The sequence below is a fragment of the Drosophila grimshawi genome, unplaced genomic scaffold (assembly GCF_018153295.1).
Source record: "Drosophila grimshawi isolate 15287-2541.00 unplaced genomic scaffold, ASM1815329v1 contig_311, whole genome shotgun sequence".
Lineage (NCBI taxonomy): Eukaryota > Metazoa > Arthropoda > Insecta > Diptera > Drosophilidae > Drosophila > Drosophila grimshawi.
The window spans coordinates 13,767,036-13,794,766 of NW_025063098.1; the positions used below are offsets into that span (position 1 = coordinate 13,767,036).

Here is a 27,731-nt window from a genome sequence, read left to right on the forward strand (position 1 = left end):
AAAGAGAAATACATTGTGTGGTTTTTCAGAGATTGCTGATAGTTTTATTGTAATCAAGTTAACAAATCAATCGAACTGTGGCCACTTCACTCTTTAACTATAGCAAGCCGCAAAAGTATTCGCTTTATTTTCCCAAGTAGTAAATGTAAGCGAAATTTTAAATTTCACAACTGGAAACTAAATTACTTGATATCGGTAAAGCAAACGCTGTAAAATGTTGCATACTTTTCAATTTTCATTAGGCAACTTCCGCTTATAGTTGGTTAAATATTCAATGGTTAAAGTTCACCTTGTGCCGGCAACTATCTTTTAATAACATCAGAAATTAATTAACAGCGGCTTCACCCTTTTTTATTGCTAATTTGAAATCCTTATATTGACTCCCGAGCAGTTAGCCTTTCGCTTTTGCTTTCGACTTGTTTTGTCGCGTTGCGTATACGTAATAATTCATAAGCCATGCCACTCAGCATGCAAGGTCGCTGCGAATTATTGTTTCACGCAAACAGTAAAACAAAAAAAATATATAAGAACACATACTTGTATATGTAGTTATATGCAGGTCGGAATAACTCCCCTTTTAGTCGTTGGCCCAAATGACGCCATGCTAAATAGGGCCAGGCCAACACAAGAATGCAGAGCTGCAATAACAAAAGCAGCAACAAACAGCACAACAAAATGTGACTTTAAAATTTGAGGCGAGCTTCACGTTTATATTCTGCAACGAGCACGCTCCACAAAGTTTCGCATTTCACCTTGAACTATAAAAAGAGTAGCATATGTGCAGGTGTGTGTGTGTGTGTGTGTGTGCAGGTAGGTGTGAGTGTCAGCAGCAAAGCAACAGCAATGTCGCCAGGTGACGCCTGAATGAGCTATACGAAGCAAAAGTTGCAGAGCTGCACACAACTAAAATAATAATAAACAATCACGTTGGTGTGCCTTAAAGTATATGCACACACATACACATACACATACACATATACACATATATAATTAACTCAGCTCACACATATACATACATATAAATTTAACTTATGTCACATATATGGCAAAAGTTTGCCTAATTAAAAATGCCAAAAAGTCAGACAAAGGGGGCAGAAGCGGGCCTTAAGTGGGGTCAGACAGCAGCAACAAAGAGACACTGACACACAAATGTACACACGCACACACTCAAACTCGCACTCACATGGCTGAGTGATATGTCAGACAGGCCAACAGCCAGTCACCCAGTTAGGCAGTTAGGCAGTCTGTCAGGCATTCGAGCTGGTTGGCAGGAAGGAAGGGTGTGCGGGCCATAAAGCACCAAGTCTAAAGTTTGTGCATGAATGCTTCAACGAGGGCGGCAGGCGGTGCATGCAACTTGTCGCATTGTTTGACTCACTGAATTATGCAAATAGTACACTTGAGAAAATAATAGAGAGTGTTGTTCTCGGTTCAGTTGTCAAAATATGTTGTTAATTCTAAGCCTCGACATGGAATTTACAAGGTATATTTCAAAGAACACCAAGCTTTCTCAATGTAAATTTCTACAATTAGATTTGCGCACCTGAAACTCATGCTGATTTTGCTTAAATCGAGAATTTCATTATTTTCAGATATTTGAATATGTTCTTACCTCAAGTGCTGATATCATCATGAAATAAATGTAAGCCATCTTGAGCTAGTTGAAGATTTTAAGATTCAGAATGCGCATTTTATATATACATATACTTTATATACTCTACATATTGAAAAGCTTGAAAAGAAAAAATTTTTTTTAACTAAAAATCTCTGATAATTCATGAACAAAATAGGCTTAAGCTCTAAGAACAAAATCTTTGTATATAAATATTTCTCCGAGTGCAGAGACGTATAAGAGAGAAGAAGAATATATATGCGTGGCAAGTAGATTAACCTACAAACAGCAGAAAATTCTCAAAAGTATTCCTTGTTAACATCTTACAAAACTAATCAGACAACATGCAGTTTGAGTGACTAAGTGACTAGCTAAAAGTTGCCCATGTCCACGCATTGTGTGTGTTTGTGTGTGGATGTCTGACACTTGCTTCATTCGCACTCATCGCTTGTTGCTGCCAACTTCCGTTTTGTTGTAGAGCACGCCAAAGTTGCTGCCAGTTGCACCCTTGACAATACTACTGCTAGTAGCACCAACAACAACAACGACAACGCCCACTTTGACCCCTCCATCGCCAACTAGCGTGTGAACTTTCAATGAAACGAGGTGACTTTATCGCACTACTTCCGCCCCCTCGGTTGCCCTCTGACAAAACAAAATTTATTTAAATCTGTGCCATAATTGTGTTGTACGCCTGTTGCTGCTCTCGTTATTTCTGTGCTTGTTTGTTTGTTTGTTTCATTTTTTTTTAAGTTGCTTGTGCGCGCATAAAATTAGCTCTGCACATTTGTTGTCCGCTGTGCACACGTTCTTGGCACTTGTATAAATGTCACAAGTTGGCATCGTTGTGTTTATTGTAGCAATTCGTAGACTTGTATTTTGAAACACTAATTAACAATATATACAATTTAATATAAACAAAATGTTGATTAGATCTAGCATCGGTAAGGCATACTTTTGGCTTAACTCATCTCCCACTTAATATTTGTGTATCTGTTTTCCAGTCTATGGTTCATTGTACTTTTCAATGAATAATAAAAGTCCTTAACATTTATTGAAATTGCATTAAATTATATTTATTGTTTGCATCGTTTTGTATATATGTTGTATATATGTAAAACAGACAAGATTCATTTAAGTATAAAGTTAAATGAAAAAAACCCTATTGCGCTCGATTTTATTTTCTTTATTAATTTACGCTTGCGATATTACTTAAGAAACAAGAAATTTATAAAAATGCATTAATAATTGAATAAAATATTTTGAAAAACTTTTTCATACTATTGAGTAGATATATTCTTGACGGTTACATGATAATTCCGAAAATTATAAAACAAGTAACTTATATGTAAAAGAAAGTAACTTTATTGTAGTAAGTACAAAGTAGTTTCAAATTTGATTGCCAAAGATTACGTTGATGTTTATTGTTGGTTTTAATACACTCGACTTTTGGCTTACTAGAATTAATGCAATTCGCTTAATACACAATTACATAAATACATACATAAATACAATCGTCATCATAGTATATAGTCAGTTTATAGAGTTTATACCACGCATTCATTTTTAAATGCAGCCAAAAACACAATTGCTCTCAAATGATTAAATATATATCTCAAATATATGTACTTTTATTATTTTTTATTCATTTGTTTTTTGCTTTTTTTCTGGTAATCAATTTTCGCTATAATAAAAATTTTTGTTAACCCAATTTTGGTTTGTGGGGCGCAGATGTTTATTTTCGCGTTTTTTTTTTGCTACTTTAATTTGCTATTTGCCATTATTTTTTATCTTTGCAAGCATTTTTATTTATACTGTTAAAAAATGTGTTTTATTTTGTAGAAAAGCAAATGTTGGTAAATAAAAACAGTAATTAATGCACTACATATGGATGCATATGTGGATTGTGATTAAATTGAAGTTGATTTTTACTGCCACTTAACTAAGTGTGTTGCTGCCACTTATATACTTACATACATTTTAAACATATTATTTATTTATATATTTATATATGTATATATATATATATGTATATATATATATATGCATTTGTATATACACACATATATATTTATGTATGCATATACTCGTACGTATGCTTAAGCATTTTTCTTACGTTTATATCGTATATTAGTTAATATGATTTATGCTGAAATTTGTTCATCTCTTTGCGGTGTGCCTGGTTGCAAGTTGAATATACTCAACAAAATCTAATTGCAAATTCTTGTTCATTTCTGTTTTTGGCATTGCAATGCCCAAATGCAAAATGTTTTCAAGTGTGTGTGTGTGTTTTTTTTAGTGTATATGAGTTAAGTTTGTGTGCCGATACAATGAAGCAAATGCTCAATTTTCCTGTGGCAGGTGCTACGTGGTTGTTGAACAATTCGCCTGGAATTTGTGTTGCTGCTACTTATTCGATGAAGCAGTGCCTATGGTTCCTTAATAGTAGGAATATCTAATTAGACCAGGCTTACCCTCGCGTACTATACTCTTCTCTTCTCTTCTTTTCTTCCTTTAATTTAGCTCTCACTATAAATCTGGTATGCAGTACGCTAAGTAACTCTAATTGAATGCGATTATGCATGGGTACACACTTATTTACGTTTATGTAAGTAAATGTTTATATTAGTGTTGCAATGCCACCTGCTGTCGAACTTGGGGCATGCTCGTAAGTCGCATGATTTTTATGTTCAACATTTATCGATTTTGATGCATGTCCAAAAAAAAGCGCACAGAAATTTGTAATGTAATGTGTGCAATAAACTGTTTGCCGTTTAGTAATTTGCCAGTTCTTTTCATATTAGTTTTCTTCATATTTCATTTTCTTTAATCTTTATTTTCAAAACCTATCACATAAATGTATGTATATGTATTTTTTGGGCGGAATTCTTAGCGTGTGTTTTCGTTTTGTTGTTTGTGATAGGACAGAAGAAGAGCACAGAGGAAATGGCAATAAACATTTAAAATGTATACACTAATCGCTTAAAAAGCTAAAAGACGGATTCGCGTGCAATAACAGAAGCGATGGTATTCAATAACCGTTACTCAGACACAGCCGCATAACTTTGCCTAACCGAAGTCAAAAACAAGTGTGTCTATTTGTCTGTACTTGTGTGTGTGTGTGTGTGTGTGTGTTAATGGGGTACTGGTTAGGGGTAGTTATACGAAAAGTGTTTGCTGTGCCATTTTGCTAGTTGTGTATTTTGGGTAAATAAACCCAGAACAATGTGTATGGGGTATAATAACCTTAAATGTACTATAAGCTAAATTTAGCATCGCTTTTAATGCCAAAATTTTGCGTGCATTGCGCCCTGAACTATGCCACATTCTCGTACGACGTAAGCAAATCAAACGATGACACTTGAGTTCAGATTTTTATTTTGCTTGTATTGTGTTGTGATTTCCTTCTAACATTTGGTTTTTTTTTGCGAGTGTTGATTTTGCTGCTAAGTATACGCTGCTATATGTAGTTGTTGTTCTATTCGAAAACTCTTACTTGGCTACTGCACATTTATGTTTTCTTTTCTTTTTGTTTTTTCAATGTTAATTTTTTGTTTTTTGTTTGTTTGTTTGTAGTAATAATATTAATTATCAACCGCCTATGCCTTAATGCCTGCCGATTGGATGCGACGACTTGTACCAGATTTTTGCCCATGGTCATCGATGCACAGTACGCTGCGTGGCCCTGGTTATGGCGTTTAAAATACGAGCATTTGATCGGCGCTGCCTTCCGCGCTGTCCTCTTCGTCGGCGCCCTCGTCCTCGTCGTCGGATGTTAGCGAGGCGGCATTATTCACCACGGACTCTGTGTTCAAATGGAATGGAAAATTAAATTTCTCAGCCTGCCACAAATGAATTTGTGAATGCCTGCAGTAATCATCGTAAGCATCAACATAAACATAAATCTTGAATGAATATTAGAATGAGTTTCAGCAGATTTACCACTAATCTGCCCCAGCTCAGCATGCATTTTTAATACGGATCGATGTAAACGGACGGACGGACGGACGGACGGACGGACAGGGTTTCGTTTTGCGATTGCACATGCAGATAGAAACTTGTTTCGTGTCTTATACATGGCAAAAGCGTGATATTGATAGCAAAAGTTAATTATGAAGGATAAGTTTCGACTGGAATAACTTGAAAGTTAATTCCAATTTTATTACCTCCATGTGCGCTGTGGCATATTAGGTATACGCACTGTGGCAGGTGGCAGGTGGCAGGCGGCACGTTGAATGGCTCTGAGCTTGAGCGGATTTAACTAATCAAAGAGCTTAATTTCCACAGTTTACATCTGGTGTAGGTTGTAAATATATCACACACGGGTATCTACATTTACGAGTATGCCCCTTAAGACCATATCAAGTACAACTCTCAGTTTTTTGGTCTCTTACTTACCACAATTGGGCTTGCCACGTGTGCGTGTGTTGGCGAATTCGACTCCATGCTTATCCACACACCAACAGACGCCCACCGAGTTGTGGCATTGTGTTGGCTTATAGAATCCTTGTACGTCGCAGTCGGGTGCGTAGGCGCCTAATTAGTTTATGCCGCCAACCACAGCAACATCAACAGCAACAGCAACAATAACAAGTAGAAGAACAATAACAATGCGCACAAATTTAGTAAGTCTGCATAATTTACAGTCGTAAATGAGAAAGCAGCACAAGCGAAATTCTTTTTATTTTTAATTTTATTTTTATTTTCTTGTGTGTGTTTATATTGTTTTGCTGTGTTTTTTGTTTTTACTTTTTGGGTCGTGTTGGGGAAATAAAAAATAGAAACAACGTAGCAGAAAACAGAAAAAAAGAAGGAAATTATGTAGTTAAAGTTAGTAATGAGCCAACAAAAACAGTGGCACTAAGCAGTAGCAAAAAGTTTTTTTTTTGTGTGTTGTTGTTAAGAGTGTTTAATTTGCTGGCTTAAAAGTTACGTTTGGCTAAAAGGTAAATGGTAAACGAGAGCGGAAAAGCGAGAGCGCATAGAAAACAAGCACAAAAAAGAAAAAAAGAAATGGTGTCCTTTTTAACAGTTACTGTGGCTACTAATATGTGTGTGGGTGTGTGTGTGTGTGCCTGGTTGTTTGGGTATTTGTGAAGCGTTTAATTATATTTTAAAATGGGTTAAACGTAGTGTATAGAAAGTAAGGCAGCATAAACAGAACAAAGCACAAACAGCGAGACAAAAGAGTGTTTGAAGCAGATAGACAGATAAAGAGGGTCTTAGTGATAGTGATAGTGATAGTTGTAGAGAAGGGACAGAACGGAAAAGTAAAATCAGTTTACTCTTCTAGCTACCCGTTTTTGTTTTTATTTTTGGAGAATTGTGTTAAGCATTTGTTGTTGTTGTTGTTGTTGTGGTGTTTGCGTTTTAGAGACGTTTCACAATCACAAAACAAGAAATAACACCAATCTTCGAACTGCCGAAGATTAAATTGCAGACCATTGCAGACACATTACTTGGCAATCGAATCTTAAGCAAGTCGTATTCTCAAGTGAAAAGATTAAAAAGAGAACTTGTTTATCTACACGCAATGCCATATTAGCTTTATCAGTTTTCATTAAGTCGCTTGAAAAGTTCAGACTGACAGACAGAATGAAGACTCAACTTGTTATACCAAATTAAACTTGTACTACAATTCCCTTATCAAGCTTTCTATAGCTTGATCTGTGCATTTTCTCTGCAATGGTATATAAATTGAACTGAACAGAAAAACAAAACTCAATAGAGAATATATAGAGAGAACATACATATATTAGTGTTATGTTAGCTAGAGAAATGTCCACCTGTACCTATCTCACCTGCAAAGTCGCCAGCGATTCTTCGTCGCACCGCGGCACAGGGACGATCGGTCTTCTCGAAGCAGCGGCACCATTCGCGTGTATTAATCGAGCTGTCCTGGTCCAGGTCGCACGTGTCGATGAATGGCTTGATGCAACGCTCGTTCTGATCGTGCTCCAGATCATACATCTCCTGCAGCGACAGCAGTCCATCGTTGTTCAGATCTAGATGGCCGAACATCCACTTGGCCTCGGTCTTGCAGGCGGGTGGGAAGTGCGCTTTGGACTTCTGGCTATGCTGGCGACGCTTCTTGCTGTCGGCCATAATTACTGAGAACCAGTCGAGCAGACGATTACCAATGGCAGTCAGCTGCTGCGGTTTGCATTCGGCCGACTTCGAGGGATAGCCTAGCAAGAGAAGAGTTATAAGTCCATTAAATATTAATTCAATTTCGCAAATTTTCTCAGGTTTGCTTACCACTTGGATTGTTATTTTTATTAAATTTCTGCGACTGCTTCTCGACGACTTCATTTTCGTTGTAGTTGCGCATCTTGCGTTTTTCCTCTTGATACTTGGCATCCTGCAAAAGTTAATATTTAGAAATGAATGATAGATGCTGGGGCTTAGATGAGAACACATTTCAAATTTAAATGCACAAATGTGTTAAGAGTTTGACTCCAAATGCTTTAATTTCCAATTAATTTTATCCAACAGCTTTTCACCCATTTGCTAAAGCCCGTTAAACACATATCCATTTGGATTTGCAAAGCTTTCAAAATACGCTTGAAGCTGATATTTTTCTGAATCTGAATTCGATTGGTTTTCCCATTATTGCGGCTGAAATGGGGTTAACAAAAGTCCCAAGAGAAAACCAATTTCACATTGCAACTGCCGCTCCATAATCAGATGCTTGTTTGACAATTCCTATTGATTTTCCCTACCTAATAAATCGTCGTATTATGGGGTTAATATTGTTGTTAAATTACTAAATGGTGAAATCGATTCGGCTCAGCTGATGAGCCACATTAATTTACTTGTTCCCTCTGCTCCCTGCCAGTTTCTTCTTCTCACTTATAGTACTAATTACCCTTTACCCTTTACCCTCTGCAATTATAGTTTATATTATATGATTATAGCTTAAGGCAGTATTATTTTTTTTATATATTACTTCTTGCTTTTCACCTTATATAAACAAAATGGATTTTATTTTTGTCTTTATTTAAATTGCATCTAAAGTGAAAGAAATTGATGAAAAATGTAAATGTATTTTCGAAGATATATAATCACCTTCTTGTAGGCTGTGTACTTGAGATACTTGTAGTGCTTGTTGTCATACTTTATCTCCTCGGGAGTGAATGTGTACTGGGCATTGATGTGATTTAAGTGACGATTGTTGTCCTCCTTATCCTGTGAATTGCAAAATCGTTTAAGGCATATGAAATTGTGTGTGTTCCCCGCCCGCCCCCAACTATTTGCTTCAACTTCACTTACATTCATAATGGTATTGAAGTCATTGTTGTTGCTACCCATAACATTTCCGCTGTTCATCATGATGTTGTTGTTGCTGCTATCCTTGTAAGCTTGCTGCTGCTGCTGCTGTTGTTGCTGCTGCTGCTGCTGCTGTTGCTGCTCCAGGATGATCTTCTTGTTGTATTTGTTATAGCCAGCACGCTCGCCAATTCGCTGCAATCGCTTACCATCGGTGTTTTCTGCAAACGAGAAAAATGTTGAAATAGCCGACATGAAATTGCTTGGCAAGGCAAACTTTTCGTATCCTGGCGCTGGTCACTGAGGCGTCGTTTCTATTTGATACTTGTTGTTGTTATTGTTGCTGCTCTTTTTTGTATAACATATATATTTTTTTGTATTGCTGAGCCCCAAGCAGGAAAAACAACAACAACAGCAACAACAATTTCAGCAGCAAGAGTTGCAAGTGCTTGCAATGCGCTTTCAGCTGTGAAAATTTAAAATTAATGCGCCTGACGTTGCTGCTGTTGCTGCTGTCGTAGTTGTTGTTGTTGTTTGCTGCAGCGTCGCTGATTCGCTGAGTGCCTGCCACTCATACCCCTAAATCTACCCCACATTGTGCGCCTTAGAACAATGGCGCTACTTGCTCAACGGATTATTAAAAATTTAACAATTGATTCGCTAGACGGCAATTTAAAGCTCTTAAAAATAAATCGAAATATTGTCTGGCTTTAAGGCCTACCAGACCTCTCACAATAACAATCACAATCCTTTGCTGTTTTGCTTTTTCTATTTCAACAACGACAATAATTTAACTGGCTGGGTTTGGATTGCAAACATGCATGCAATTTATTTAGATGTCCACCGTTCCATGGCCTCCCAGCCGCACTTGCTGGCCATATTCCAGCCTCAAGCTCATTATACGGTTTGGTTCTGGCACTGGATTTCTGCACTGACTCTCAATGTGAGTTTCTGTGAATGTGTGTTGATTTGTAAGACTTACCCTTGCATGGACAGAATCCTTTGCAGGCGATCCGTATGGATGTCGAATGTATGCAATTGTGATAATCCAATCTGCATAGTGATGAGTAGGTTCTGTTGTCAGCTCCGCAGAGGAAAGTTGGCTTGGCAACGGGGCACGGCTTGCAGTTGCTGTTCGAGAGTAGGGTTAGAAAAAAATAAACTCAGTTGGTATCACTAAAGAAAGTAGAGTGAATATAAAGGAGCAAACAACAAATAGATGACATGCAAAATTAATTTTTATGCAAATCAAGTCTGGCATTTGTTGCCGAGGCGAGACCTGCAGCTTCTAACTGCCTGTTGCTATGGCATGTTTTATTTAAGTATTATTTAATATGCAACACACGCACTCGCAGACAAGCAGCAGCATGGCTGTCAGAGATCACAAGCAGATATTCCAGGTAGTTGGAGCCATGTGCCATCAGCTTGTATTTTCTTAAATATTTCTGCAAATATTTGAGCAGGCAGAAGTCACGGTAACGGGTAATGTAGTCGAGGCTGTATACAAAAATCCGACTTTGCACAATAAATTATGCTTGTTTCAAAAAAAAAATATGGGGAACTCAAGAATCTCAGGATTGTTAAGTAGATGCATGAAAAAAATTAATCTAAAGGGCGGAAATTAGTTTCCATTATTTACAATTTATATATTTTCTTTAAAGCCGAGAGACGCTTACATGTTTTTATAATGTATTAACCGTTATCTATATTTATTTGTGAAATACTTAAATTGTTATGGATGGAAATTTTTGATCAATATATTTAATCAAATTAGTTAGACTAGAGGAGCTCGGAAATTAAGCAGTGCTCGATATGCATTTTCCTTTGAATTGCATTTTTTTTTGTTTAATTCACACTTTGGCATATCATTCTCGTTGATTTAAGCATTATTTGATGTGAAGATGCCAACAACAATTGTTAACTCACTCTTGGAAATGTGTTCTTCTGCCTGTAGCATTTTGAACAACATCATAACATTCATTTCCCATTTTAATTGTGTTCAGGGTATAGATGTACAACTCTTGAAAGTATTACTTATTGGCTTAATATGTATATATAGTAGTACTATGTAGTCGCAGATTCTATCAGTTCTCAATGATTTTTGTTGGCTAGGTAGACTGTGACTTTATTTATTGTATTTTTGTTTTATATTCATATTATCTCTCTACTGAACGCTTAAATTATTCTCATGGCCATGCAAATTGACCGTGTTGATTCAGCAAATTGAATTTCTGTGTTGTTCTTTTGGATTTTGTTGGGATTATATAAATTTGTTGAATTTGGTGGCTTTAATGGCTGACGATTTTGGTGGTTTAATACAATGTTGGACTGGTGAAAGGATGAAATGTAAATTTAACCCAGAACTCAGACCAAATTTCAACTGTCTTTTCCAATTATGCACTTCAACTTTGCTTTGAGCAATTAAATTTGTTGACTCTGCATAAATATAATTCGTATATTTTCGTTCGTCGTATTGTATCAATGTTATCCATTAAAAAGTTTTCAAAATGATGCACAGTTGTTCACACTCTCATGGCAAATATATTTGTAAATGTAAAAATTCAATAAAATATTCGTAATGTTAAATTAAAAGTACTTGAAATATACCGAGGTAATTGTGCCGCCAGCTTGCTGATGGTACTTTTCAATGGCAATTTAGGTTAACCAATTCCGAGACAAAGGAATCGTTGGCCAAAACTAGAAAGTACCTTTTTCACTTGTGTATGTGTTTGACAAATTGGTTGCTCTAAGAAAGACAGTTTTAATTGAAAATTCTATCGTAGAATGCTTACATTATTTTCTCTTGTGTGGTACATTTTTGATGGAATCTGGAATTTAAATAATGCCTGAAATTGTAACTGAATTTCAGTGAAGGGCTTATGACATGATTTAGCAACTTTTGGGTCAATGGCTGCTCTGGTTACTTTGTGCAAATTGTAAATAAAATAAAAATGGGGACCCACACATACCATTCGCTGCTGTACTGTACAAATTTGTGAATTTTTAGTCAAATATTTGCTTTCAATTTTCCAGCAAACAAACCCCCCATCAAATGAGACAGGTGGAGGAGCATGGGGTCAAATTTTTGGGTGCTGCTGCTGACAGCTTCATGTGTATAGAACAAAAAGCAGCTCTGTGGTTTCGAATAACTGCCAAAAGCAGGCACATTGCCCCGGCTTAGGTTGTGCTACGCTGAGGCAAAGGGACGAAGCATATAAAAGGCGTTCCACATCCTTTGCCCTTCGCCACCCAGCCACGACCACAAGCGGTGCCATATTGTTGCAAGAAACAATGCCTACCTACATGAGTTATGAGTTTTGTGTGTGTGTGTTTGCGAATGGGTGTGTGAGTGTGTTTTTATGCGTCTTCTACTGTGGTATGCGATGCTTCTTGGTCTATTACAAGTGCCCCGCAGATAGCGCTCCATGTCCTTTTACCCCCTGATCGATTCAATCTTTCATTCGCACCAAGTGCGCCTGTATACAAAGCAAATCTTTTGTTTGATTTGTGCCCAAATGGAGCACCAAGGCAACGGCAGCGAACATGAAATGCCAAATAAATTGTGCGCGCAAACTATTGATTTTGTGTGCTCACAACAGCAACAACAGCAACAACATCAGCACACCCTATAACCAACTACCCCCTTCTACACTCCCTTACCACCCACAGCTTTCTCTCAGAGACATACAGAGTCTATGCCATTGACATAGATACTTGCACTAGAATATGCACAAAAGAGAAATTTGTGTGAAAGCAAATTGAAAAGAAAATGTCGAAAAATATGTCAAAAGCCATTTTTTAATGTGAGAGGGCGTGGTATGACTCTTGATTAGGCCATAGATAGATTGATTACGCGACCATTAAGAGCCATAATAGAGGCAAAATGGCACTAGGCACTACATACTTATAAACAACATAATAGCCCACATACATGAACAGCATGATAAATAATATCAGCCAAATAAGAGTTATTTTCAAGAATATTAATTTAAATTTAGCTTTCGACAGCTGAACAGCTGAATATATAAATTAGATAGAGAGAATGCCTTATTATTTAAATGAATTTCATTTAACTTTGTGTTAATCAAATCAAATATATAGATCTTGTATAAATCAGCAGATTTCTTGTAATCGACAAATCCACCATATTTCTCATGCAATTTTGATTAAAGATTTTCGACAATTTAAAATCCCTCAATAAATTCAAAACCTTCATCTTGTATACAAATATTTCTATAGATATTCTAATTTTAAAAACTAGACCAGTTCCAACCAAAGCAAGCTTAATTGAAAGACTGGGAGAAATGCTGTTTGTTCCTATTTCATAAACTAATTCATATTAAATTTGAATCAATTTAATTAATATTTAAATTAAAATCGCGTTGCTCATAATTAATACTATCAACTAGGAAAAATAATCCATGGAATTCGATTGACCACTTCATTACATTTAAATTGAAATTAAATTTTCATGTAAAAACTTTAAGAATAACAAATCGCGAAAAGAATCAAAATATTCATGAAAATTAATTTTCCACTCAGCAAACTGCTTTTAGCGGATAAAGAAAACTTTTCGCTATGCCAGAAGAATCCACCTGCTGGACCCACATTACCCCAAGGACCAACCCGAACGTGTCAGGCAGCTACCATGAAATTAAACTAAAAACAGAAAAGCAAACGGATAAATAAACCGACGAGGAAAAACAACAAACGCACATTTAAAGAAATTTTTGGGAGAAAAAGAAAACAATATTGGCCTGATAATCTTAACATGGGTTCTTAACAAGTATGTTATTTTAAAGAAAAAGGTTCACAGCTGCTGCTGAGTAAATATTGGATTTTTAAAGTGACATCTGCTATCGATTAGTTATATGTGGATTAAAAACTACCAAGTTCAAATAGAGATCTCCCCTTTCAGCTAACCAAATACAAAAGACGCCAAGCTCTCACACTTTTGTATTTGTGCGGATATTGATGTTTAGAAGTTGTGAATAACTTTTCCGTTACAGTTGAGCACGTCAACACGTCGGAAATAGGCCAAGTTGTACCCAGAGCTGTAACCAGCAATCAGCTAACCAATTGAACCTTGGCCCCAGCAGCGACTTTGACTTCATTCCGTAGTGGCACCTGCCTGCCCACTTCTCAGTCCAATGTTGCCACAAAAAATACACTTGAATTCCTCGCGTGCGAATTCACAATTTGGGTTAGGGTCAGAGCGATAATGTTGTACAAGTCAAAGGATACGACTACAAAAGGGTAAAAGGCCGTAAAGCTGTCGTTTCAGCCGATAACAAGAACAACATACAGAATGTATATGAACAGCGGCAGAGACGACGATGACGCAGCATAATCAGTAAAGGCCTACGAGAAGCAGAAGTACAGCAACACCAAAAAGTAATGCGTGCTAAAAATTGTACAGCTGCAGCATTATTGTGAAATTTGTATACACGATAAAACAATTTGTTATTAGCGTGCCGGTCATGCAAATCAGAAAGAGAGTCAGGTGGGCCATCCAGTAATCGTCAGTTTTATGTACAAGGTGACCGGACCAATCCCGCGTGGGGGTGGTCGGTCGTATCCCAACCCTTAACCCTTTTTCTTACAGTTGTAAGTTGCTCGATACCCGCGAAATGAATGAGAATTTGTTAAATGAAATGTAAGAGTACCATTGATATGCAAAGGCCTTAAATAAAAACACAAAAAAAGGGATTGGGCTAAAGTTAAATACTCGAATACTTACTCCAATTCCTCGTCATCATCCTGCTGGGCAGCCGCAGGCTTCGGCAACTGCTGCTGCTGCTGCTGTTGCTGTTGCTGCTGCTTTTGATTATCGTTGGCAACAATGCTGTTCTCATAGAAGACATCGTCCTCTTTGGACTCATCATCGTCGCCCAGGCTTAGGCTTTTATCTTCATCGTCATTGTTATCCTCGTTGCCCTGGACATTGGCTGGCGCATTGTTGTTATTCTTGTTGCTGTGGTTGTTGTTGTTGTCGCCATCGCTACTGTTGTCCTCGTCATCGTTGTTGATGTCCTCAACATCCTGGCTATCGTTATCCTGTTGATTGACACGCCGCTTGGCTTCCTCCTCCAAATATTTGGCTTTGGTGATTATCTCATCACTAGACCGACGACAGAGATGTAAACGGGTTTGTAAAGTCGCCACAGCCACAGGCACAGGCAATCAATTTTTAATTTAATTAGTTTATTAAGTTTGTTAGTAGCACAAAAAAATATCAAGCATTACAAACTATGCCTCTGGCCACATACCGATTCTTGTGCAGCTCCTTTTTCGACACGCACACAGCGCTGAACTCATCCTCCAGCAGACAAATTTCACGCTTCTTACAGTTTAGCGGCCGACAAAGGTCACCTGCGGGCGGGAAAATATGAAATGTAATATATTAAATTATAAGCATGTTGTGATAAGTTGTTTCTTCGTTGTTGTTCACCAGTTGGTGGCCATAAACAAAAAAACAATGCTTTAGTTTGGCCTTGGCTACTCACTCGAAGGATCATGTATCCACCGCTTGCGTTCGCCCACATTTTTGTTGTTTTGCGTATTCTTGTTGATCTGGGGACGAGAGTGCCAAAGAAAGAATGAAAGAAACGAAAATGGAATGCTTGATTAATTCACAATGTGAGTGAAATGTTGTATCTTTTAATTTTTTGATTTAAATGCAAAAATGCAAAGCTCGAAACGCTTGTCAAATGCCTGAGTCATATCAAACACACACACACACACACACACACACACAGAAGACATTCAAGTTTACTGGTGTAAATTTAATGCCAACACGTGTCGTATACGTAATACACAAATGAGAGAAAAAGCAGCTGCTAAGGTTACTACGGTAGTTAGAGGGACTCCTTGTTGCTTGTGGCAAGTTCATTGTTCGAAAGATGTCAGTATCATGTAACTAAAATCAAAAGCCAGGAATAAAGCAAGACAATAGCGTAAGAACAACAAAAAAGACGAATAAAAATAGAGCTGTACTCTAATGAAGAGTGCCCAACTAGGTGATACTCTGTAACTTTTCTGAACTCAAGTTCAGCTAACAGCAATTGGGGAAAACTGATGCTGAGTTTTAGACGCAAGCCGGTAATGGGAAAATGCTCTCGAATTCTATTTTCGAAGCTTAAAAATAAGATTACTTTAAGGTCATTTTTATTTTTCGTATTCCGAAAAAACCCTGAGGCTTTGGGCTTTGTTCATAAATGAAAAAAATAGCTTTTCCTCCTCGTTGGAAAATGTTGACTAATGGTTGTATTGCTTTTGTGTTGCCTTGTTTTTAATTTGCATAGAGCCCTGCTCAGAGTCTCATTTTAGGCAACAGCTTAAAGGCTAATTTCCTCATCTCTTCTGCTTTCGGAATTCGGGTGAAATAATTTTATGGAAACTGAGATATTGAATATCTGAAACAAACTGAATTTGTGTATGTGCATTTTTCGAGCCTGCCTTGTGCATGTTAAATCAAAAAGTTTTAGTTTCACTACAAAATAGCAGAGAAAATGTCAATGTGCACAATGATTTTCCAATGCAATTTCCAGCTGAAGTGCTGTCAGGTAAATAGTCAAAAGTCCCTCCATTATTAAATTAAAAGTCACGAGCTTAGTTCTCGCAATTAGCGTTCATTGAGGAAAAGTTTTGACAGCAAAAACTCCTAACAACAAATTTGAGCTTTTGTGAATGTTTATTAACTATTTTTGACCAGTCAAAAAAGTACTAATTTGCTGACTGGGAAATTACCGTTAGCGTTAGTTAATTAATGTTGCATAAAAGGCTTATCGAATTTAAAATCCTTATATATATTGGATATATCTGTATATATTTGAAATTTGAAATTTTCGATCGATCCAACAAAACTTCCATATGACAAAATTTCCCATCGTGTATGCTGCTCTCTCTCTCTCTCTCTCTCTTTACATCAACTTCATGTGAGCACAAAATGCAAGAGATTTATTTTATTACTATTTAATTCAATTAAATTGCGTGTTGAAGCAGGCAGCAATTCGAGTCGCACCAGCTCAGTGTTATTAAGTGCAATGGTGCGTATGAATAATATTTAACTTGACTATAAAGTGTAGTGCATGCAAACAACAGCAATAATAATAAAAGCCACCCTGTCATGAACATTGATTCTGAAAGCGGTAAAGCCAACCAAAGCAAACACCCTCCCCCATTCACAGATTCCCCCTCCCTGACTTGACAATTTTACAAAAAGCCCCTAAAAGGCTGCAATGCAAAATGTTGTAGATGACAGCAGGCAGCAGCACGAGCCAGCACATCTTTTGTTGCTTCTGATAACAGTGTTGGTGGTGATGGTGGTGCGTTTGTCATTTGATGCTGCAAATAGCAACAGCAGCAGCAGCAACAGCAGTTGCTAAATTGGCAATGAGGCGGTCCTGAGCAACTTCATTACAGTCAGCCCTTTGCAAAGAGGACAGCAGTTGACCCCATTTCATGCAGATACCCTTAACCATGGCAACTAAGTACTGACTATTGAAGCGCCAACCTAGCGTCATGCATTTGGCAACGGTCAGCGAGTGTCCGTGTCTCAGTTGGCAACTGTAATGCAATAAAGTCGTCCAGGACGCGGACTCCAGCAATTTGCATGCGTTAAAATGCAATTTGCACATTTCCTGGCCGCGGTTTGCCGCGTATGCATCCCTTTGAGAGCATCGCAGTCGCATTACATTAAATGCTCTCCCTCTCCAGCTGAGTATAGGCTTCATCCTCCTCACCCTCAGTGACGCTGCGGCTGTGGCCGTTGATTGGCTCGGTCAGCAAACTGCAATGGTGCACGCTTTTGTGGCGCTCCATCTGTTTGGTGGACTTTAATTGCGCTTATTGTGGTCAACCGAACGTAATAAGCTCCAGCAGCTACTTAAATAGGCCATGAACAATCGCTAAAACGGTTAGACGCGTGCTTTAACTGGGTCAGGTAAGCAAATATCAGATGCCCCATGCATGGACGCACCAAGCTTTTGTTTAGTTCCCAAATAGGGGCTTCACCTCATGCAACCAAATTCAGAACGCAAACAGCTGTGCAGCAACCACAACCAGTCATTGTTGCCACAGTACACACTGCTGCTTGCCTCCAGCCGCGCAGCTGCCGCTTAACCTCTTTGCCAGATTTTTGACTGTTTGAGTGGTTGGGATTATTAATTGCTCAACTCTGGCGACACCTACCACGTGCTGACTAAATGCAACTTGACCTTAGTTCAGCTGTAGATAAAGCTGCATCCTCCGCCAACTGTTCTCGTCTGCACTCAAATGAAAGCAAAAATATTTTGTTCAAATAAAGTGAAAAATAGTTGGAAACTCAGATAAAAGATCTGCAACAAGAAGAAAAAAACATTTGTAAGCATTTCGTTTTGTGGCAGCAGCAAGACCACGCCCACACGCCGCAGTGTGGCAATCTATCAAGCTTTAAATTGAATTTACGACTTTGTTTTCGTAGCGGTTTTATTTCATCTTTCTCATTTCCTTGCATTTTCCACTACACTGCAATTTCTTTATTGTTTTCCTTATTCACCAGCCAAGAAAAACAACCAATTCTATGGTTGCTTGACTCTCCAAGGCAATACGGACGTGGAGGGGAGTGAACCAAGCTGGCTGCAACGAAACTGCAGCATCATTTGGCCTGTCAGTTTAGTTGCATTATGTAAATGTAATTTTTTACTTAAATTCAGAAATTTGTTGGTGCATTCAGGGACTATGTTCATTTTGTTGCCACAAGGAAATGCAACAAACAAAACTTATTTGTTTCTGAAAACAGGATAATTGAGAAATGTTCGTTTCTAAATTACATATTGTAACATTTACTTATGTAAATGCGTTTATTTTAATTAACTAATTGGCTCTTGAGAATGCTAACTAATTCAGCTACAAAATTATAAATTACCATTGACTATTACAATCAGTCTTCATTACAACTAACGCAATTATAGCGAAAGTGAGAGATAAAACTCTCTAGTTGAGGGAGCTATATAGGAAATACCCCAAACACATTTGTTATAAAATTAAAATAAAATTTATATAGTGGATTAATATGTCGAAGCATTTTACTTAATAGTTGACTGTATCTCGACAATCGGAAATCGATTTGTATCGAAATTCCCAAAACGGAATAGTTGACTCCCAATTGAACTAATTTGAATATGATGTATTCAATAACGTACAATCTAAATTTGAAGTTTCTAGCTTTTAGAGTTTCGGAGATTAGCTGAATAATAAAAACGCATAGACGGACATGATTAAATGATCTTGTCTTCTGATTATAATCAAACAAATGGGTTCGGAGGTGTTTTTTTGTGCCCCTTATAAATTCAGCACACTCGTTTCCAATTTTAAGCGGGTTCAGCGTATAATTAAATGTTGTATTTTTAATGATAAGTCGAATTTAATAGCATAATCAGATTGCGTATACGCAATAAATTGAATATTAAAATTTCCGACTGCATTTACTAATTTCTAATTTAAGCTCTGCTGAATATATCGATTTTAGATTTGTGGAAATGCAATCAAATTATGAAATGCCGCATTAAACCGAGAGTGCAAGCCCCATTTTACCCTGAACGCATATAGAGATAATATTTGGAGGCAAAAATTATATAACAAATACGCTATGCAGTTGAAATTGCTGTAAATTATGCAGCGGATATTGCATGAATGCCAATATGGGGCCAAGAGATGCCGTTTTCTGGGCTATCTATAAATTATGTGGCGCCCCATCAACGCGACAGGGCCACGGCCACAATAATGGTTGGCTCGGATCTATGTGTGTAAAATGTGAAAATATTGCGGCTGTGTGGCAAGCAAACAGACGCATTAGTTGTGGCAATTAGAGCAAAGTGAAGTCGGTCAAAGGAGAAGTGGGTGGGATTAGCAACTGACTGACTGATTGACCAACTGAGCGAGCAGCAACTGATGCTGTGGCCCATAAATTATGTATTCTACTTTAAAAATGCATTAGCCAGGCTTGGTTGCATCTAAATTCAGCTACATATCGCTGTGAGTGTGTATAAAATTGGGTCCAGATGCACTGTGGTTATCGGCCAGTATGTGGAGCCAGCTGCTTTTGTGGTTAGTTGTATTATAGCCTGGCTGGGGCCCACCCAAATTGCACAATTTCGAGCTGAATCAATTTCTATTACGGCCACAAGGCAGACAGCTAACTCTAAGCGGGATGTCCTGGCTACCACATTTCCTGACAGGAAGCTCAGCGTAATCTGTGGCCCCAACGTGTAAATCCATCAATATAAGTAACATTTGACTTTGGATGAGTTAAACTACTTCTTATTTTAGACAGAACCAAAGCCATACGCCTAGACAAGCAGGACATTTGAATTTTGAGCAGCGGCCTGGCGTTCAGGAAATTGCATTTTTGTGCTGGATAGTCTGGCTCTGCAGGCTTAATGTCAAATGTCGCCGGATGTCACACCGGATGCCAGAAGGGTTTGGCGAGTCAACATAATGTTCAATAAAGATACCTGCCCCAAAAGCATAATCATCAGAAAGCTTTCTGTGTGTATATTATTGTTCATATTATGACATTAATTACAAGCTGTCACATGCATGAGTTATGTAATAATCTCTATTTAATTGTTAATTCAATTAGTGAAACGCCCAAAACGTCAATTGGGACAGACATATAAGCATAGACCAATTTATTGCTCCAACAGAGAAGCAGAAAGAAAATATAAAAATTGCAGGAAATGCATGACAAATATTTACTTTACACACATAGTCTATAAAAAACATGACGTGGTCCTGGCTGGAAAATAAACATGCCACGTGAAGTGTGGCAACGTGGCAACACAGGCCTAACTACAAACCCGTATTTATTTACCACATGGGGGCGTGTCGCTGGCACGTTATGCTTATGTATAGTAAATGCATTTTTCCGTCCATTTTTAAAACTATGATGCAGACGTGCAGCGAGCACTGCAGTCATAAAACATTTGAAGCAACAACCGCAAAACAGAGACAACAAATTGCAACAAATTGCAGCTGGCAACAACGGCAAACCAAAAGCGGCACTAAAAAAAATGAGAGTGTGCCACCCAAATGTGTTTACCTCTGTGCAGAACATACGATTACTACATTCATTTCCAGCTGAAATGTATATTTACAAACATGAACAATAACAACGTGGGAAAGCCGCAATGGTCAATGCTCTAGGGTGTGTTATGGCTGGGAGCTGCAACAATCTGATTCCGTTATTTCATGCCATGCACTGCGGTTTGGGATATGTTGCCTCGACGGTGGATGGCACAGATTAGGTCAAGTTTATGGCAAATGCCAGGCACACTGCGTCCTACAAAATTGCAAATGCATGCAAAACTCTGCAAAATGTAATGTTCAACCAACAATTCGATTTGATATGTAATTATACAATCTCCATCTGCGTCTGACTCTGTATCTCCGCGACACGTATGTCAATTGTCTATGGTGACCAACATTAATTAATTAAAACAAATTAAAGTTGTACAATATGTAATTTAACATACTACTAAAAAAAAGAGGAGATATCGATTAAAAATAAATATTTATTGAAATAAATGACATAAAGACCAACAAATGAAGTTTTTATTTTTTCACAAACAACTGAATGAGTTTGTTGCATAAAAGCATTTAGCTGGCAATGTATTTATGAAATTTAATATCACTCCAAAAATAGTTATCCAAATATTATCACATGAAGGTGATTATACAGCTTAAATGGTATTTCAAATTTCGATCAATCCCGAAATCAGTGTTCGTGGTTTTTGTGGATAAGGCTTAAGGCCAATGCGCTTTGTGGCTTGCATACATGATTTAATGACAACGATACGAACCAACGAGCTGTTCGAAATTTAACAATTGCCCGTTAAGCATATTTCGATATTTGGTGTACAAAGTGCAGAAGAAAGCAGTACGCAATATCAACCGCACTTGCCACAAGCCACACCTAACCAAGCAGAATGCGTTGCATTAAAAGCTTTTAGCTGCAACACCACCACCATCACCACCATCACCGCCACATGGAATGATCTATAGTCAAAGGCCACGCCTCGACATGCCCCACAATGGGTCGTTTAATGGTCTCCCTACCCCAAATACCAATTCCAAGATTGTCACGCCCACATAAAAATCCACTGGCAATGGCGTGCATTTGCGCCGATTGAATAGTTCAATCAATTAGTTAATTGCAAAGTTGCCCAAAACGTCGAAAAGACCTTGCAGCGCAAAGCGAGGCACTTAGAAGCAATCAGCAATTAGTTGGGCGGCGATACCGACAAGGCAAAGAGCTTTTAATGCGCACTGGGTAATTTTTTGTGTTTTGACTGGACTGACTGGACAGAGAATGGCAGACATTGGATTCGCACACGTTATTTTTTCCTTGTGGTTGCAGCACAACTTATAAGCTCTTTGGTTGGAAACCACTCAAAGGATACACCCAAACATTTGTCGCGCGCCAAACACAAAACTCAAATGAAGCTACACACTAATGTACATACATATGCATATAAGTTTAGGGGTGTGTGCGAGGGGGTGCAAAAACTTTGCAAATTGCAGCTCATCGCTCTTGGAGCAAGGGACAAAGGCGAGGCGCGCGCTTGTAATGGAAAATAAAAGCATGGCAAAAATCAAGCTTGTATTTTGTATACCCTTGACGAGGGTAGCTTTAGTTGGTGGTGACGTTTGCAACAGAAAATACTTCTCATATTCGAATAAATATATATATATTTTATTGATTGAAAATATATTGTTTACCGTGCCAAATTTAAAAGTCATGCGTTTTATTAAAGAACTAAATGATATAACTTTCAAGAAAAGAAGAAATCTATTTTATAATTTATATAGTGAAATTTATATATTGGCAGCTTGACTGAGTTCTGAAAGCGTATATACGCTTCGGAGTGCCTGAGAAAGTCATTCTTTCTTGACTTTTTTATATTAGCAGCCATTCAGAGCCTGGCAGCCATGACAGCCTGGCAAATATGGCGGCACCACCCGGAAGTCGACTGTTGGCTGTCGCTTGTCTGTTGTCGGTTGTCGGCTGTCGGCTGTGTGGACTGTTGCCTGACGTGCCCTCTCCCCCCGCCTAAGCTTGCGACACCTCTTTCGCCTATCCTGATGCTTTGCTTGATGAGAAATGACAGGCAATAATGCTGCTAGCTATGCTCCATCTGCATTTATCATAACTTTCCTCTTTTATTTGCCTTGATGGCAGCATTGCCACCAGTCTTGTTTTTCTCTATTTTTTCTTCTATTTTTTGTTGTGTTTAGTCTATTGCTGTTGCTGTTCCGAGTGATTCGTTAGCGTTAGCGAACTTTCGCCATTTGCATAGCGTTGCTTTGGTTTCGCATTTATAAATGGCTCGACTGTTTGCTTGTTTGTATATTTGACACCCGCAACCCTTGCTCACCTGAAGATTAAAGCTTAGCTTGTTGCTGAGTTTTATATATTTAATATTGTTTATTATTGTGCTTAGTTATTTTTGCAATTGCACTCACTGCGCTAATGAGGCGCGCTTGTTGGTATGCAGCACAGAGAGTACCCTTTGCACAGCTTCAAATTTCTTTAACAAATGTAAGTCATAATTATAAACTCATTTAAAAAGGCTATAATTTATTTGTGCTGATACAAATAATTGCATCATACTTTCATCCTTATTACTAGAAAATTTATATGCGTATCGAGTTGGGCATCAAATTAAATTTTGTAAATCACATTTAAATATTTGAGTAACGTCATTATATCAGGTTAATTGAGAACTGCATAATTGGTGCACTGGCGAAGTGGCTTTAAATTATTATAATTATTATTGAATGCGAAAATGAAGATGATTATATAGGCAAACAGATTATGTTTGTCATCAAGTATTTACGTTAATCAATCCGCATTACATAAATTATTCAGCATTGCTTCATTGATTAAAAATAAGTGCATATTTGTATATGCATAATTAATACGACAAATGAAAACCAATTTGCGTCACATTTCAATCGATAATTGATTGTCAATTATGTCAATTCATTCTGCATTCTGTATTGGTGTAGTCCTAGTTCCAAACTGCAAGTCTAAAATAACTTAAATTATGAAACTATTGAGGTTTGCTTATGCTTTGTTTAATTATACATTTTCTAATAAATATTCAACTTTACCATCGCACCTAACCGTTTACACAGTACTCGCTATGGTCGCAGTTTATGTTTAACTATGATAATGAGGTTGCTCGTTAGCAGAATATTTTCATTGTAAGCCTGGCAATCTGAAAGCTCACGCATAAATGCAAATACACATAAAATTGCTCACAGATTTGCTGGTTTTATACGCTGATACCATTAAAAATGAGAATAGTCTATAATTATGTTGAATTTTCATGTGTCAGACACGACACGCACTCAAAAAAATATCAACAGCATTAATTTGAGAAAGTTTCCCCAATCGCAAAAATGTTATATCTACTAATTTATAGAATATTATAATTAATAGCGGTTCAAAATATAGATTGAAATAAACTAGAGTACGAGATAATCAAGTTTAACAACTCAATTTGGCTTATTAAAATGCATTTTTCAACTATTAAAACTTATGAAACTCCACCTTTGAACTCAAATTGAATATGCTCGTTTCGCGAAAGTAAAAAATTTATGCGCTCAACTTTTATATGACAAAACATGCCTTGAAGCGTATCCTTGAGATATTTGCTTTAAGTATCCGAGCCTGCCAAGGAGAGGTAAAAATTGAAAGGTTTTCAACAAATGCTGAAGAATGCTTAAGCGTCTTGAGTGCTGTCGACAATAACAACTTTATGCACAACGAGACGACCATTAAGGCATAAGGTGTCGAAATCTTAATGTACACGTACATTAGCAAATACAATCGCGAGTTTCAGCTTGATTTTATTGTTGTAGGCTTACACACAACGTACGTCAATAATATCTGTTGGCTGTGTGGATAATTGTAACAATTTACAATAGTTTATTTGTTCAGCGACAACAGGACACACACAAGCAGACACATCCACAACAAGTACAAACAGTGAAATACATCTGTAGCACATGGGCCTTTGTTTGACTTGTTTGAGTTAGCTGCGTATTTGTCTGTCATTTGAAATGTAGACATGCGCTGTTTATTTGAAACATTTGCCATAGTTGATGGTAAAGTTGTTGCCGTTCAAGTCCCAGCAACGTTGTTAATGAACTTTTAATGACTTTTTGGGACGGCATGAAAATATATGTATGTATGTATGTGTGTATCCGTGTGAAGGTATGCCACAAAAGATATACAATCCAATTTAAGTCAATGGTTTGCAGAACAAATCTCGTGCAACTTTTGTATACAGCAATTTGCTCCCATTGAAACGAGCATTAAATCTGACATATACTCAGTCACACACACGCTCACACACACGAATGCACTGACAGTTGCCAGCTGCCACGCCTGCTTCGAAATGCTTGGCACAGTAGCAACAACAACATTACTGCTACTATCAGCATCTGTAGCAGCAACATCAACAGCAGGAATAAAAGCAACTTGTTTACATGCCACACTTTTCCACTAGATATTTTGTGTGTGTTTGCGTTAGTATTTGTGTTGCATCGCAGATTAGGAATCCAAGCGGAATGTACAATATAAATTTAATACTAAACCACAGCTAGTTGCGCACGGGCGAATATTGGACCACAGCGAAAATAGAAAGCGTCGCTGCAATTACTGCGGCAGCATTTTCGAGTATATTCATATTTATACACTCTTTTAAAAACTGAAAATAAACAGGCCAGTAAAGTCAATTCATAGATTAACACTAAATAAACGCTGCTGATAAACAGCTAGCAAACTATAAGCAAACCATAAACTGCCTGCTTTACAATGTTGATAAGCTGCGAAAACCTCAGTAACGAGATAATATCAGCATATTTAAACGAGTTGCACGCTTCAACTGTAACAGTCGGAGACGATCGCTGCCAGTGTTGAGAAGGTTTGACGGAAACTGTTAACAGCTGATCCCGCTCAAGAGTCAGCTGTTTGTCAATAATCAAATCACCTTTAAATAATCGTACTTTTGAAAATTTGCACATCTAAAGTGCATCTACATTCAATTATTAAAGATTTGAAATTATTCATATTGCACACGGTTTTATATGCATCTATTTTGTTTTTATATCTAGAATACAGAATCAAATCAAAATGAGCAAGTCCGAGTGGGAAAACAATGAGGAAATTAAAATCTTCCGTGAATATCTGCGGATGCCAACGATGCATCCAAATGTAGATTACAGTAAGCATGTGAGAGTGTAAATATCGGTTTAAATTTATATGACCGTGCGATAAGCAATGACTTTGATAAGCAGAGGTTGATCACATAAAGATAAACTTTCTGTGTTTTACAGCCGCATGCGTGGAATTCTTGAAACGTCAGGCAGCCAGCCTCGAACTGCCCGTAGATGTTCTGTATCCTGCGAACGAATCCAATCCCGTCGTGGTAATGAAATGGCTGGGAAAGCAGCCAGAGCTGCCATCCATTATTCTGAACTCTCATACGGATGTTGTGCCCGTCTTCCCGGATAAATGGACTCATGAACCCTTCAGTGCCGATATGGATGACGAAGGTCGAATTTTCGCAAGAGGCTCGCAGGACATGAAGTGCGTTGGAACTCAATACCTTGGAGCCGTTCGCGCCCTTAAGGCCAGTGGCTTCCAGCCAAAGCGTACTATTTACCTTACCTATGTGCCGGACGAAGAAGTTGGAGGTGTTCTTGGCATGCGCGAGTTGGTCAAGGGTGATTACTTCAAGAAACTGAATGTTGGATTCAGCTTTGACGAAGGCATTGCCAGTGAGAATGAAACCTACTCCGTTTACTATGCTGAGCGGACTCTATGGCGTAAGTTGCATGCACTGCATTCTATAATATAAAGACTCACAATCAATGTTCTTCTAGATCTAAAATTCAAGATCACGGGCACTGCTGGTCACGGTTCCCTGTTGTTACCAAAAACTGCAGGCGAAAAGCTGCACTACATTGTCAATAAGATGATGGAGTTCCGTGCGTCACAGGTGAAACGACTAGCTGAGGACTCAACCATTGACATTGGAGATGTAACTACCGTTAATCTCACAAAACTGAGTGGAGGTGTGCAGAGCAATGTGGTACCACCCTTGCTTGAGGTGGTCTTTGATATTCGAGTTGCCATAACTGTGGATGTGGTCGCCTTCGAGAAGCAAATTCGCGATTGGTGCGAAGAGGCTGGAGGCGGAATTGAACTCGACTTTGAGATGCAAAACCCCTTTGTTGAGCCGACTAAGATGGACTCGTCGAATCTCTATTGGGTGGCATTTAAAAATGCCTTAGACGAACTGTAAGTTTAACTGATTTGTCAAAGTGGTGTCTGTAACCTTTATATTGTACTTACAGAGGTCTTAAGACTCGTTTCCGTGTGTTCCCGGGCGCAACAGACAGTCGCTATATTCGACATGAGGGAATCCCTGCCTTGGGATTTTCGCCAATCAACAATACCCCATTACTGCTGCATGATCACGACGAATATCTGCGTTCGGATACCTATCTGCACGGCATTGGGGTCTACAAGAAACTCATCGCTGCTGTTGCCAATGTCTAAACGGAGAAAGATTACGGACGACTATTGCTGACTGCATTTTCCATTCCATTTGACTGCGCACATTAAAAAAGACTGTCTTTGAATATAGTTTCAACGCACGAATTTAAACTGAACATTTTCTAGCTCTTTTATTCGTATATATAATAATATATGTACATTTCAAATTTTTAGTACGACGATAACGTTGCAATGTTATCTCAATTGTTTATCTAGACAGTTGATTAAAGCTATAAA

The 27,731-nt window shown here is 37.9% G+C and overlaps 2 protein-coding genes across 3 annotated transcripts in view; one reads left to right on the forward strand and one right to left on the reverse strand.

Annotated features, from left to right (window-relative positions):
• Nucleotides 1–3,671: 3,671 nt before the first annotated feature.
• LOC6567871 (proteoglycan Cow) overlaps nucleotides 3,672–27,731 on the reverse strand; it is a 43,015-nt gene continuing 18,955 nt past the window's right edge. Inside the window, exons 2-11 of one of the 2 annotated variants that reach the window (XM_001994278.3) lie at nucleotides 15,388–15,454; nucleotides 15,151–15,253; nucleotides 14,622–15,002; nucleotides 9,864–10,012; nucleotides 8,885–9,102; nucleotides 8,681–8,800; nucleotides 7,871–7,973; nucleotides 7,414–7,800; nucleotides 6,011–6,148; nucleotides 3,672–5,417 (exon numbers count right to left, since the gene is read on the reverse strand). In XM_001994278.3, coding sequence (XP_001994314.1) covers nucleotides 5,311–5,417; nucleotides 6,011–6,148; nucleotides 7,414–7,800; nucleotides 7,871–7,973; nucleotides 8,681–8,800; nucleotides 8,885–9,102; nucleotides 9,864–10,012; nucleotides 14,622–15,002; nucleotides 15,151–15,253; nucleotides 15,388–15,454 — 1,773 coding nt within the window. In that variant the 3' untranslated portion in view covers nucleotides 3,672–5,310. Of the gene's footprint in view, nucleotides 5,418–6,010; nucleotides 6,149–7,404; nucleotides 7,801–7,870; nucleotides 7,974–8,680; nucleotides 8,801–8,884; nucleotides 9,103–9,863; nucleotides 10,013–14,621; nucleotides 15,003–15,150; nucleotides 15,254–15,387; nucleotides 15,455–27,731 lie in introns of both variants that reach the window. The other variant, XM_032739746.2, reaches the window with a different exon arrangement.
• Nucleotides 25,828–27,610, forward strand: LOC6567874 (aminoacylase-1A). Its single transcript, XM_001994281.2, has 5 exons — nucleotides 25,828–25,857; nucleotides 26,048–26,157; nucleotides 26,270–26,761; nucleotides 26,819–27,236; nucleotides 27,293–27,610. Exons 2-5 carry the CDS (start codon nucleotides 26,067–26,069, stop codon nucleotides 27,495–27,497), a joined length of 1,206 nt encoding a protein of 401 aa, XP_001994317.1. The 5' UTR covers nucleotides 25,828–25,857; nucleotides 26,048–26,066; the 3' UTR covers nucleotides 27,498–27,610.

What these genes read in the sequence shown, in the direction of transcription:
- LOC6567874 (XM_001994281.2), top strand. Translation starts at nt 26,067, where the DNA reads ATGAGCAAGTCCGAGTGGGAAAACAATGAGGAAATTAAAATCTTCCGT. An exon ending in GCATCCAAATGTAGATTACA is followed by an intron (nt 26,158 to 26,269) that starts GTAAGCATGTGA and finishes TGTGTTTTACAG; the next exon opens with CCGCATGCGTGGAATTCTTG. An exon ending in TGCTGAGCGGACTCTATGGC is followed by an intron (nt 26,762 to 26,818) that starts GTAAGTTGCATG and finishes ATGTTCTTCTAG; the next exon opens with ATCTAAAATTCAAGATCACG.